Source organism: Mustela putorius, unplaced genomic scaffold (genome assembly GCF_011764305.1).
Source record: "Mustela putorius furo isolate JIRA1106 unplaced genomic scaffold, ASM1176430v1.1 tig00000460_pilon_pilon_pilon, whole genome shotgun sequence".
Lineage (NCBI taxonomy): Eukaryota > Metazoa > Chordata > Mammalia > Carnivora > Mustelidae > Mustela > Mustela putorius.
The window spans coordinates 16,165,536-16,179,596 of NW_025421389.1; the positions used below are offsets into that span (position 1 = coordinate 16,165,536).

General features: G+C 36.4%; 1 protein-coding gene across 1 annotated transcript; it reads right to left on the reverse strand.

The window, feature by feature from the left end:
• Positions 1–221: 221 nt before the first annotated feature.
• Positions 222–1,154, reverse strand: LOC101680758 (putative olfactory receptor 10D3). Its single transcript, XM_004750249.1, has one exon. It carries the CDS (start codon positions 1,152–1,154, stop codon positions 222–224), a length of 933 nt encoding a protein of 310 aa, XP_004750306.1.
• Between the last annotated feature and the right edge of the window lie 12,907 nt (positions 1,155–14,061).

The window sequence follows — 14,061 nt, forward strand, 5'->3', positions numbered from 1 at the left end:
TGTTTTGGCAAATTAAAAAGAGATAAGGCTGGGTTAATCTGGAAAGTTTCCATGTAGGATTAATTCAGTGGCTCCGGGGACCCCTACCACGTGACTGTCAGGACTCCTAAGGAACTGGTAGTAACTTTGCCCAGTTCACTATTTGGCCACAATCCCATTCTAAGAGTAGTGGATGAGAAGCAACTTCACAAAGAATTTCGGAGAGGAATTACCCCTATACCTCATGCCCCCGAAATGTGGGCCATTTGAGTGAATACTTTTCTCAAAGCCAATTTCACATCCTTGTTTCTTAAGGTATAAATCAAAGGGTTGAGAGAAGGAGTGACAATATTATTCAACACCTGAATAACAGAATCTAGCCAGGGGCTGGACGCAGGCCTGAGATAGATGAGCATCACCGGGCCGTAGAACAAGAAGATTGAAATCAGGTGGGCGCTGCAGGTTGAAAAAGCTCGGCGCCGGCCTTCAGAGGTGCTGATTTTCAATATGGAAAGGACGATGTGACCATAGGAAGTAAGGATAAGGAAAAAACATGTAAGAGTCACAACATCCACGTTAGTGAAACTCACCATCTGAGCTAGAGAGGTGTCTGCACAGGCCAGGGGCAGCACCACCGGGATATCACAGAAGAAATTGTCCACCTCATTGGGGCCACAGTAGGGTAGCCTGAAGACCAGAAATGTGAGGATACTTCCATGTAGACAGCCACCCAGCCAAGTGCCCAACGTCAAGCCAGTGCACACCCTAGGATTCATGATGATGGTGTATCGCAAAGGGTGACAAATAGCCACGAAACGGTCATAGGCCATCACAGTGTACAGGAAACACTCAGTGCCCCCCAGGAAGTGGTAGAAGAAGAGTTGGCAGGCACAGCCCTGGTAAGAGATGGTCCGGCTTTGCCCCATGAGATAGAGCATCATTTTGGGGGAACTCACGGAAGGGAAAAAGATGTCAAACACAGACAGGTTTCCCAGGAAGAAATACATGGGGCTGTGCAGGGTGGAGGAGACCAGAATAGTGAGGAAGATGAGCAGATTTCCCAGCAAGGTGAAGAGATAGAAGGCCAAAAATAAGACAAAAAGCATGTTCTCCAACCCTTCAGTATTGGGAATTCCCAATAGGGTGAACTCTGTCACAGAAGTGTAGTTCCGCATGTTCGCACAGCGGGGCATCCTGGAGAAGTAAAGTAATAGTTGTGACAGATCACAAATGACTGTGAAAGTACCTTCTGAGTAGAATTATTTCCGAGGCAAGGGCTACAAGCAACAGGGATCCAAAAAAGGAAAAGGAGACCAACACTAATCTGGCCCTGAAGCTAAGTCATGTGTCACTTCCAGCCTGTTTTTTCATGTGTTAAATTAAATCACAGAGTAATATATCTTTATAGTTGGCAAACCTCTTGCAGGAATCAACTCTTATTATCAATTTTATAATAGTTTCTCCCAATCTGATTTATCATCACACAAACTGGTGCATTTCTCCAAGGAAAATTTGTCATCAGGTAGCCGTCTTATTTTAATTATCAGCCAAGTTGTAATCAGTTGGTGGTAAATAGGCCCCACTTATTTTTACCTTCAACAATACTCTTTCCATTCTCAAGTGTTTATATTCAAGAAGAAAACTAGACCATTCATATTTATAAGCTATCCACTCACTAGAAATGTATCTTTCTGAAGCTAGACTTTATTTATTTACTATAGAACTCACAAATCTAAATTTCAATAACATTAATATCATTAGCTTTATTAATGTCAGCAGATAAACCTAAAAAAACCCCTTGATTATATTTTCAGAAGGACAATATCTCTTTCTGTTCATTTGTATCCAATTTTATGTTAGCCTTCCATATTTGTCATTGGATATAACTGATTTCCCTCTGTGATCAATATTTGTTCATAGGAAATCATCTGATAAATATATTCATACCAGCTTATAAATTGCTGATCTGTTACTATCTCCTGCATTATCTCCATTTTAACAAGGATAAAGTCTCATGGACAAAAATCTCAATACGTAGAATTTCTAGCAAGAATAAGGAAATAGAGAAAATAAGAGCTCAGCAGACCATTCTTGAAATCAATCTATAGAGCCATGTACCCCTATATAAAGCTTGTCCTGCTCAAAGTGTTTGAAAAGATTATAATCCCAGCAAAGATAGACAGGAAGACAAAAAGACTCTTTTGCAGCCCCAAATGCAGTTTAAATATTGAGTTTAAGACATAACAAGTGATTCAAGCTCAAAAACATTCATTTTTTTATCAACTTGCTAGAAATATAAAGATGAATAAAATGAAGTATTCTTCTTGTAAAATCTACTCAAGAGGTACATAAAATTGGTTATAAACCTGACCCTATCTCTGCCTTTCACTAATACTGGGGCCATAAACAATTTATTTAATATCTCTGGGCCTCATACCTTGCAAAAGAGTAATGGGTCATAATACTGTCTGCCTCATAAGGTCTTTGTGAGGATTGAATGAGATAATGAACATGAAATGGTTACCTCAGTGCTTGACACTTTGTAGTAAATGTTCGATATTAGTTGAACAACCAACCTTATGCATGTAAGACTGTGATAGTATGGGTGATAGTATGGTAATGACAAAAGCAAATGTGATGGAGATATAATTAGAAATGGATTTGAAAAAGATCTGTGAGATTTGAAAAAGCAGACAAAGCATAAACATGGTCAACTGATTTTTGAACAAGGAGCAAAGGCAATACAATGGAGAAAATATGGTCTTCTTAACAAATGTATCTGAAACAACAGGGCATCCATAGGCAAACAAATAAATCTAGACACAAACTTTACACCCTTCACAAATGAATCACAGAGATAAATGTGAAATACAAAAGTATATGTAAGATTCCTAGAAGATAACATAGAAGAAAATCCAGAAGACCTTGGATATGGCAATGACCTTTTAGATATAGCACCAAAAGCACCATCCATTAAGGAAAAAGTTGATAAGATGAACTTCATCATAATTTTCAAAAATTCTGCTTTGCAAAAGACAGTCAAGAGAATGAGAGGACAAGCCACAGACTGGGAGAAAATATTTTACTAAAGATATATCTGATAGTGGACCATTATCCGAATTGTACAAAATCTTAAAACTCAATAATAAGAAAACAAACAACCCAATTAAAAATTGGGCCAAAGTCCTTAATAGACACCTTACCAAAGAAGATGTACAGATGTCAAATAAGCATATGAAAAGATGTTTTACATCATATGTCCACCAGGGAAATGCAAATTAAAACAATAATGAAATATTGCTACAAACTTAATAGAATCAGCCAGAATCCAGAACACTGGCAACACCAGATACTGGTGAGACTGTGAAGCAGTGGGATCTCTCACTCATTTCTGGTGGGCATGTAAAATGGTACAGCTGCTTTGGAAGACAGTTCGAGGGTTTTTCACAAAACTAAACATAATCTTACCATACAATCCAGCAGTCATGCTCCTTGGTTTTTACTCAAAGGAGTTGAAAACTTACATCTACACAAAACCCTACACATGGATATTTATAGAAGCTTTAGTCATAATTGTCAAAACCTGGAAACAACTAAGACCTCCTTCAGTAGGGGCATGAGTTAATAAACTATGGTACATCCAGAAGTGGAATATTATTCACCACTAGAAAGAAATGAGCTATCAAGCCATGCAAAGATACAGGGGAAACTTAAGTGCATATTACTAAATGAAGGAAGCCAATCTGAAAAGGCTACATACTGTGTAATTCCAACTTTATGACATTCTGGAGACAGTAAAGAAACTAGTGGTTGCCCGGGTTTGAGGGCCAGGGTAGGATTAATAAGAAGGGTACGGATTTTTAGGGCAGTAAAAACACTCTGTGTGATACTAAAATGGTGGACATATGTCATTCTATATTTTCCAAATCCATAGAATGTACAACACTGAAGGTGGGCCCTTATATAAACTATGGACTTTGAAAAATTATAATGTGTTGATACAGGTTCATCATTTAACAAAGTACTACCTGGTGGGGAATGTTTGATAATGAGGCAGGCTGTACATATGCCAGTGACTGCAGTATATGGGAAATCTCTGTTTTCTGTTCACTTGTGCTGGAAACCTAAAATTCCTCTATAAAAAAATAAGTCTTTCCTTGAGAAAAAGGAGAGAAAGACACTCAGGTTAGAAAAATGTTATTTTCATTAGATCCACAAGAGAGTATTAGGTAAATAATACCGGGAGAATTAAAAGATCTCTTTGTTGACTAGAAGTGCATAAACTCTCCCTTTAATCTGAAACTTTCTGTTTCTAGATCAACAACTGAATTCACAAAGGTCTGCCCCAGGAAATATTGTAAATTTCAAAAATTACCTTAGATTCACTTTTGAAATATTTCTCAGTCCTCCCCTGCTGTCCGCGCTCAATGACTCATCTCCATCCAAACTTATTTTCAAGAAAGAATGTAACATCAGTCCAAAAAAAAAAAAAAGATTTTCTAAGACCACATGTTGCATAATCTTAAAGTCATTTGTAAAAGGACTAAATTTCCATCACAGAAGATTTTCAAGCAGAATTTATAGGCTCATCTCTTGGGGAAATGAATGAAGAAATTAATTCTCCTGCAAAGGAAGGTAGACAACATGTTTTCCTCCAACTGGAACTTCTAAAACTTAGTATTATTAGCTTTTTATAAATTTTGTGTTTCATTACCACCACATTCACTGAAATTTGCCTTTTATGCCTTCATCTTCAATGAAGGAATGAAAATATGCCCCTGTTATAGGAAATTCTCTTATTGATAAGAAAAGTGGATTGATATTGATAAGATGTCAAGAGTAGGTATAATTTCCAATTTTTGTACCTTCTGCAAAATAGATTCACAAAGAATCCATCCCCTTCAATTTCACCACCTACTCCTACAAACCACTTTCCTGCCACACAAACACACTTTAATCTGACTTCACCCCTTCATTTCTTTCTGAGGGCAGACTTACTATGGGTCTCTGAACTCAGCCACATCTAAGAATTTTCTTAAGTTCCAGGATTCTCCTTCTTCGGTTGGTTGAGGAGGGGAAATGAGCAGGACAAATACAGAGTGGAAACAGGACAGAAAGAGAGACAAGAATCGTATAAGCAGAACAAAAGTTAAAGAGAAGCAGGCAAAGTTTTAAACACATACCAGCTAATGAAAAACCCATTTAACATGGTAGAGGGATTTTTCTAGTTTCTAGGCAAGAAGAATGTGTTCGTAAGGCTAAAACCCTATTTTGTTGTAGGATGCCACACACAGAGGCAAGGTTTTGCACTCTCTGCTCTAAAACCTAAGACACATAGATTCTACACTCAGCCCTGCTGTGTAGTCTGACCCTGAAATTCATGATTTATGTTTTCAAGCTGGAGAGTTTCTTTTGAGACATATCCCCAGTGGCCCAATACTCAGACTTACAGAGCATGAATGAGCAAAGGGAATAATTAGAGAAATTTCTCTCCTTCCTCGTACCCTCTTCCATTATTTACCTCATTGTTTCATAATGACATATACTCATCATAAAAGTAGCATTGCAACTTTATATGTTTTTTGGTAAATATCCAATAAAGCAAGAAAATATACCACAGTTCCTCTGCCTTACCATTACCAATGTTAACAGTATGGTGTTTTCTTACCAATCACTGAACCACATGGTTATGGTATATTTTGAACTACATACAATCATACCACATATGTAGTTTTGCATGTCTCCCTTTTAATTTCAATTTTTAAATTAACAGGTTTCCTTATATTTCCCAAAATAAATTAAGCAGGTAAGTAGATAATATATAAAGTACACTGTGATAAACCTCTTAGCTCATACAGTTATCCATATTTGAGACCTTATTAAAAACAAGCTAACCTATAAGATGCTGGGGTGGTTCAGGACGTTAAGTGAATGACTCTTGGCTTCAGCTCAGAACATGGTCGCAGGGTCATGGGGTCGAGCCCCATGTCAGGCTCCTCAGTGTGGAGTCTGCCTGGGATTCTCTGCCTCCTTCTCCTTCTGCTCATACCCCTACTCATTTGCTCTCTCTCTCTCTCTCTCTCTGGTTAAATAGATAAAATCTTTAGAAAAATAATAAGCTGACCTAAATAGAAATGCCATAAGAATTAATGAATATTGTTTTTTTTAAAGATTTTATTTATTTATTTGTCAGAGAGAGAGCGAGAGCGAGCACAGGCAGACAGAGTGGAAGGCAGAGTAAGAGGGAGAAGCAGGCTCCCTGCGGAGCAAGGAGCCCAATGTGGGACTCGATCCCAGGATGCTGGGATCATGACCTGAGCCAAAGGCAGCTGCTTAACCAACTGAGCCACCCAGGCATCCCAATGAATGTTGTTTTTTTAAGACTATTGGCAAATTACTTACTTTGTTGGCAGCCGTGCTTATGAGGGCCAATTTTACCAGCATTATGTAATAACATATTTAAAAGTTGCAGTTTTTATCATAAGCAATTGACAACCAACTATTTTTAGATATTAATTTTTAGTAACTCTTAAGGCTAAACATGTTTACAAATGTCTATTTATTATTTTTCCTTATAGCAGCTAAAACAATGTGTTAATGTTAGATTAGACTAACAGAGAAATGGAATAGAAGAGAAAACATAAAAACATTTTCCCTGAATATACGGATAATTGACTTTAAGTCAAAGCTGATATGGAAGATCATGGAGAAATTTTTTTTTCAATAAATGATGCTTGGACAACTCAGTCAATAAGTAAAAGATACATTTAATCTCTTGCCACATACCTTTTACAAAATCAATTCCAGGATTTTCTAAATTCTAATCTGTAAAACAAGCAATACAGCTTTGTAAATTAAACTGAGAAAAGTTTTTCTGACCCTGATACAGAAACTAGTAACAATAAAGTAAACATTGATAATTTTGGTTGCTTTCAAACTAAGAACAACATTAAAAGAATGAAAAGGAAAATCAAAAAGAAAAAGTGAAAATTAGAGGTGTTATTTATAGTATATATTACTAATAATGACTCATAGCACAATATGTAAAGAACTCCAATAGTGTATATTTTATTTTATTATTTTTTTATTTTTAGTATGCATATTTTAAAAACAAGCAATTCAATATGAAAGCAGGCAAATGACTTGACCAGTCTTCACCAAAGGAAAATACAAATAGTCAATGGACAATAACAAAAATATCTACTCCATCTCTTGAAGATATAGGGAAATGAAAATTTATATTGCAATAAAATTTGCTTAAATATCAAAATCATCAATTACTAGAACTTTCACATTGTTGAAGGGACTATAAATTTATAGAACTACTTTAGAAAATAGTTAATTATTTTTGTATAAGGTGAGAGATATTTCCCTCATAAGACAGAAATTTCTTTGTAGAAACCCATGCACATGTGGATCAAAATAATGTATGCATATTCAAGGCAGAATTTTTGCCATAGCTAAAATTTGAACACACAAATGTCTACCAAGAACATGCTTTGCAATGTAATAATACACATCAATATAAAGAATGAATTTATAACTATGATGTAGTTATAATGTAAAACACAATTTTAAATAATAGAAACTAGAAATTAAGTAGTAGCACATGATCCCACAAATTTACATTCTAAAAAGACAAAGTTTAGCAATTGTTTAGTAGTAACTTCAAAATTAATAAGAAATCAGAATTACAGTAGAAGTCATGATAGTTGAATGAGAGAGAACTGACTTCAAGGAAGGGATATGTGAGTGCTTCAAGATTGTGAGCTACATTTAATTTCTTAATTTGTGTGGTGGTGACATTAAGTGTTTGCTTTATAATGAACTTTAACTGTACATTTATGCTTATCAGCTTTTATCTAGATAAGTTATATTTCACAACACAAGCAAATGACTAAACTAGAAATTAAAAGAAATTTTATAAAAGTTTAAATAAATTAAAAATAAAAACAGTTAAATTATCTGTTTTCTATTCTGGCCTATGATATGATAACAGGGACTGGATTTATTCTCCTGGTCTATGTGTCTGTTTTTATGCCAGTACCATGCTATCTTGGTGATCACAGCTTTGTAATAAAGCTTGAAATCAGGTAACGAGATGCCCCCAGCTTTATTTTTGTTTTTCAACATTTCCTTAGCGATTTGGGGTTTCTTCTGATTCCATACAAATTTGTGGATTATTTGCTCCAGCTCTTTGAAGAATACTGGTGGAATTTTGATTGGAATGGCATTAAAAGTATAGATTGCTCTAGGCAGTATAGACATTTTAACAATGTTTATTCTTCCGATCCAAGAGCATGGAATGGTCTTCCATCTTTTTGTGTCTTCTTCAATTTCTTTCATGAGTGTTCTGTAGTTCCTCAAGTACAGATCCTTTACCTCTTTGGTTAGGTTTATTCCCAGGTATCTTATAGTTCTTGGTGCTATAGTAAATGGAATCGATTCTCTAATTTCCCTTTCTGTATTTTCATTGTTAGGGTATAAGAAAGCCACTGATTTCTGTATATTGACTTTGTATCCTGCCACATTGCTGAATTGCTGTATGAGTTCTAGTAGTTTGGGGGTGGAGTCTTTTGGGTTTTCCATATAAAGAATCATGTCATCTGCGAATAGAGAGAGTTTGACTTCTTCATTGCCAATTTGGATACCTTTTATTTCTCTTTGTTGTCTGATTGCTGTTGCTAGGACTTCTAATACTATGTTGAACAAGAGTGGTGAAAGTGGGCATCCTTGTCATGTTCCTGATCTCAATGGGAAGGACGCAAGCTTTTTCCCATTGAAGATGATATTTGCTGTGGTTCTTTCATAGATAGATTTGATAAGGTTCGGGAATGTTCCCTCCATCCCTATACTTTGAAGCGTTTTAATCAGGAATGGATGCTGGATTTTGTCAAATGCTTTTTCTGCATCAATTGAGAGGACCATGTGGTTCTTCTCTCTTCTCATGCCATAAATATAAAACTAGAACAAAAAGTATAAAAACATGTATGTTCAGCTATGAGACAATAGGCAGAACATGACTGTAACAGAAGAAAAACAAACGGTGTGAATACTTCTGCTGGGAGGCACATTCTAGACTGTAATAGGTGAAGAGGATATGCCAATTGTCTTTCAGAAAATTGAATAAGTAAGACATTTTCCTACACATCCTATAACCCCAACATTACCTTGATACAAAAAACTAGTGAAAGACATTGCAAGAATAGAGCTATTGATTAATATTCTTTATAAACACAAATACAAAAATTCTTAACAAATTTTATCAAATCAAGTCCTTGATATTTCAAAAATAACTATACATCATGATCAAGTGAGGCTGATTCCAGGAAGGTAGGTTTGGTCTGACATTTAAAACTCAAGCAATATAATTTACCATATTAATAAACTAAATGATTGTCACAATAGATGCAGAAAATGCATTTGACAAATTCCCAAATGTATCCCTGATAAACATGGCAGCAATTAAGAATACAAGGAATCATTTTCAACATATTAAAAGAGAAAAACAAAACCAAAAAAACTACAAAAAACTCACACCTACCTTCATACTTCATGTTAAAATTACACAACATTTGCTGCCTAAAATCAGGAGTAGTATGAGGACAATTAGGCAAGAAAGAGAAGTAAAAGTCATCCAGATTATAAAGAAGAAGTAGACTGTCTACATGTGTAGACAACATGATCATCTATATATAAAATCTGGTGAAATATCTAAAAAAGCTACAAAAACAAATAAATGAGTTTAGCCAAGTTGTAGAACATAATCATTATACAAAATCAACTGTATTTCTATTTATTAGCAATGAATAATTAGAAATTGAAAATGTTAAAACTACCATTTAAAATAGCATCAAAATAGAAGATAGGGATAAATCTGACAAAAGATGTGCTAGAAACCTGAACATGGAAATGATACAACATTATTGAAAGAAAGGAAAGAGACTCAGTGTTCATGGTCAGATATTGTTAAGGGGTCAATTCTCTCAAATTGATCTATAGATTCAGTGCAGTTCTTCTTCTTTTTTTTTATGATTTTATTTATTTATTTATTTTAAAGAAAGAAACACAGTGAGAAGGGAACACAAGCAGGGGGTAGTGGGAAAGGGAGAAGTAGGTTTCTTGCTGAATAGAGAGCCTGATGCTGGGCTGGATTCCAAGACCCTGGGATCATGATCTGAGCTGAAGGCAGATGTGTAATGACTGAGCCACCCAGGTGTCCCTGGTTCCTTTCTTTCTTTTTTTTTTAATATTTTATTTATTTATTAGAGAGAGAAAAAACATGAATGAATGGGGGGGGTGGCTGAGGGAGAGAGGGAGAAGCAGGATTCCCACTGAGCAGAGACCCCAATGCGGGGCTTGAACCCAGGACCCCAAGATCTTAACCTATGTTGAAGACAGATTCTTAACCAACTGAGCCACCCCAGTGCCCCTAGATCAAGTTTTCTTGGTTTCACAAAGCCCTTTTCCTGCTAATTAAGACATACATTAGTTCTAGTAGGAACATGTATTTTCCCCTTCTTTATTTATATTAATTCAAGCTTTAAAAAATCAACTTTCACAGAAAATCTAAATGTGTTCTAAGAAGGTACAAAGGCAGCAGTCCCTGAGAAAAAAGAAAATCTCTGAATCAGACAAGTGAGGTGGCATCCATACTTGAAAAACTTACAGTCTGCCAAGCCCTGGAGAGAGAAAGTTTAATTAGTAAGATGTTTATCTTGGGGGAGGAATACTCCAGTGGTCTCTGGGGTAAAGAAGTTTCAGAGCTCCTATTCATACGGGTCATAATCACCAGAAAGTAAAAGATTCATCAAGGATACTATGAACCTCACCAGAGAACTGTCCCTTTGAGGATGAAAGCTCTTATTTTCTACCTTTGAATTTCAAGAAGAAATCAGAGGAAAGAACAAAACATAACTATATCTTCCCAAGACAAGGCATTTTCTAACCCAGAGTGTCATGATTATTTACTTAAAAATAAATTGATTAATAAATAATAATAATTAATAATAACAAATTAATTTTCTGCTAAATAAAATGTTTTCTGGAATGTTGGCCTGTCATATATAAAACCAAGCTAAACAAGGCATTTGGAAAACATTCTGAGTATTTATCATCATGGAGAAGCATGATCCTCATCCAGAAAGACTCAAGGGTCAAGGCAATATCTCCTGAGGTGTCAAATCCATTTTAAACTCTGTTACTTAAAATGTTTGTTTTGGTGGCTCAGTCGTTAAGCATCTGTCTTCACCTCAGGTCATAATCCCAGGGTCCTGGGTTCGAGCCCAGTATCCGGCTCCCTGCTCAACAGGAAGCCTGCTTCTCCCTCTCCCACTCCCTTTGCTTCTGTTCCCACTCTCACAGTCTCTCTCTCTCTCTCTCTCTCTGCCAAATAAATAAATAAATAGACAGCATGGTACTGGCATAAAAACAGACACATAGACAGAATAGAGAGCCCAGATATGGACCCTCAACTCTATGGTCAAATAATCTTTGACAAAGCAGGAAAAAATATACAGTGGAAAAAAGACAGTCTCTTAAATCAATGGTGCTGGGAAAATTGGACAGCTATATGTGAAAGAATGAAATTTGAACATTCTCTTACACCGTACACAAAGATAAATTTGAAATGGATAAAAGACCTGCACGTGAGCCAGGAATCCATCAGAATCATAGAGGAGAACATAGGCAGTAACCTCTCCATATCAGCCATAGCAACTTCTTTCAAGCATAACAAATAGCATGGAGGACATGGGGAGTTAGAGAGGAGAAGGGAGTTGGGGGAAATTGGAAGGGGAGGTGAACCATGAGAGACTATGGACTCTGAAAAACAATCTGAGGGTTTTGAAGGGGCGGGGGGTGGGAGGTCGTGGTACCAGGTGGTGGGTATTATAGAGGGCACGGATTGCATGGAGCACTGGGTGTGGTGCAAAAATAATGAATACTGTTATGCTGAAAATAAATTAATAAAAAAAGATATGCCTCCAAAGGCAAAGGAAACAAAAGCGAAAATGAACTTTTGGGACTTCATCAAGATCAAAAGCTTCTGCACAGCAAAGGAAACCATCAACAAAACAAAGAGGCAACCCATGGAATGGGAGAAGATATTTGCAAATGACAGTACAGACAAAAGGCTGATATCCAGGATCTATAAAGAACTCCTCAAACTCAACACACACAAAACAGATAATCATGTCAAAAAATGGGCAGAAGACATGAACAGACACCTATCCAAAGAAGACATACAAATGGCTAACAGACACATGAAAAAAATGTTCATCACCACCAGCCATCAGGGAGATTCAAATCAAAACCACATTGAGATACCACCTTACACCAGTTAGAATGGCCAAAATTAACAAGACAGGAAACAACATGTGTTGGAGAGGATGTGGAGAAGGGAAGCCTACCACACTGTTGGTGGGAATGCAAGTTGGTGCAGCCAATTTGGAGAACAGTGTGGATATTCCTTAAGAAATTAAAAATAGAGCTTCCCTGTTACCCTGCAATTGCACTACTGGATATTTACCCCAAACATACAGGTGTAGTGAAAAGAAGGGCCATCTGTACCCAATGTTCATAGCAGCAATGGCCATGGTCGCCAAACTATGGAAAGAACCAAGATGCCCTTCAATGGATGAATGGATAAGGAAGATGTGGTCCATATACACTATGGAGTATTATGCCTCCATCAGAAAGGATGAATACCCAACTTTTGTAGCAACATGGACGGGACTGGAAGAGATTATGCTGAGTGAAATAAGTCAAGCAGAGAGTCAATTATCATATGGTTTCACTTATTTGTGGAGCATAAGAAATAACACGGAGGACATGGGGAGATGGAGAGAAGGGAGTTGAGGGAAATTGGAGAGGGAGATGAACCAGGAGAGACTATGGACTCTGAAAAACAATCTGAGGGTTTTGAAGGGGCGGAGGGTGGGATGTTGGGCCAGCCTGATGGTGGGTATTGTGGAAGGCACGGATTGCATGGAGCACTGGGTGTGGTGCATAAACAATGAATTCTAGTACACTGAAAAGTAATTTAAAAATTTTTTTTAATTTTTTAAATAAATAAATATTTTTTAAAAAATGTTTGTTTCTATCACTTGTTCTTCCTGTGGTTTTGTGTATGCAAGAAGAACAAGCATCTTACTTGTCAAAGACTGAGAGTTTCTTTAAATTTTGAATTTTACCTTATGACCCAAACTTAGTTGTTAAATTGGTAAGTAGCAAAATTGGCAAAACCTCAGCACTTTTCATTGATGAGAATTCATCATTTTGCTTTTCTTCTTCTTCAGCTTTCTCTTATACTGCTTAGTCATGGCTGCAGGGTGAGCTTTACATGGTTTTATGAAACACTCAAATTTCTATAAAATCACAGTAAATAGAGTTTTCTTGATAAAACATAACATTTACAACTCTGAGCTGAAACAACAGAAAAAGCCTGTTTTTATCAGATACACCAGAATGGAGACATGTCGCTGCCATGACTCTATATGGCAGAAGAACCTTAGAAATTGGTAAAGAAATGCTCTTTTTCTATCAGAGAGTTCCAAGTGTTGAACCAGATTCCTCTTCATTTCTTCATCCCTCTTTATGCGTTTTCTCATTCAATGTATATTTTCGAGGACCTTCAGATCACTCAAAAGAGAGAGAGAAAGAAAAAGGAGAGAGGAGGGAAGAAGGAAGGAAACTGCTGTCTGAGCCCTGGAATAATAGAAATCCTAGAAAAAATAAACATTATTTCAGACTACATATTTTTCCTTTATTTTTAAAAGAACATTGGTGTCTGTTTTATAGCAAATATAAATATTCTGTCTTAGAACTCAAAACCCAAGCATGCAGTTTGGACTCCTTTACTAATTAAGCAGATGTAATGCTTCATGGCCCCTCAAAATACATTCTGACATGATCTGATGATACTTCAGGGGGAGAATGAGGAATAATAAAATTTATAAATAGAAATGAACATCGGATGAGAAGAGGTGGGGAACAGGACCCTTATTATTAACAGGACCCTCTGACCATTATTCTTGAGGCTTGGGTCAGATTTCACAACTGCTTAGGGGGCTATGATCATTG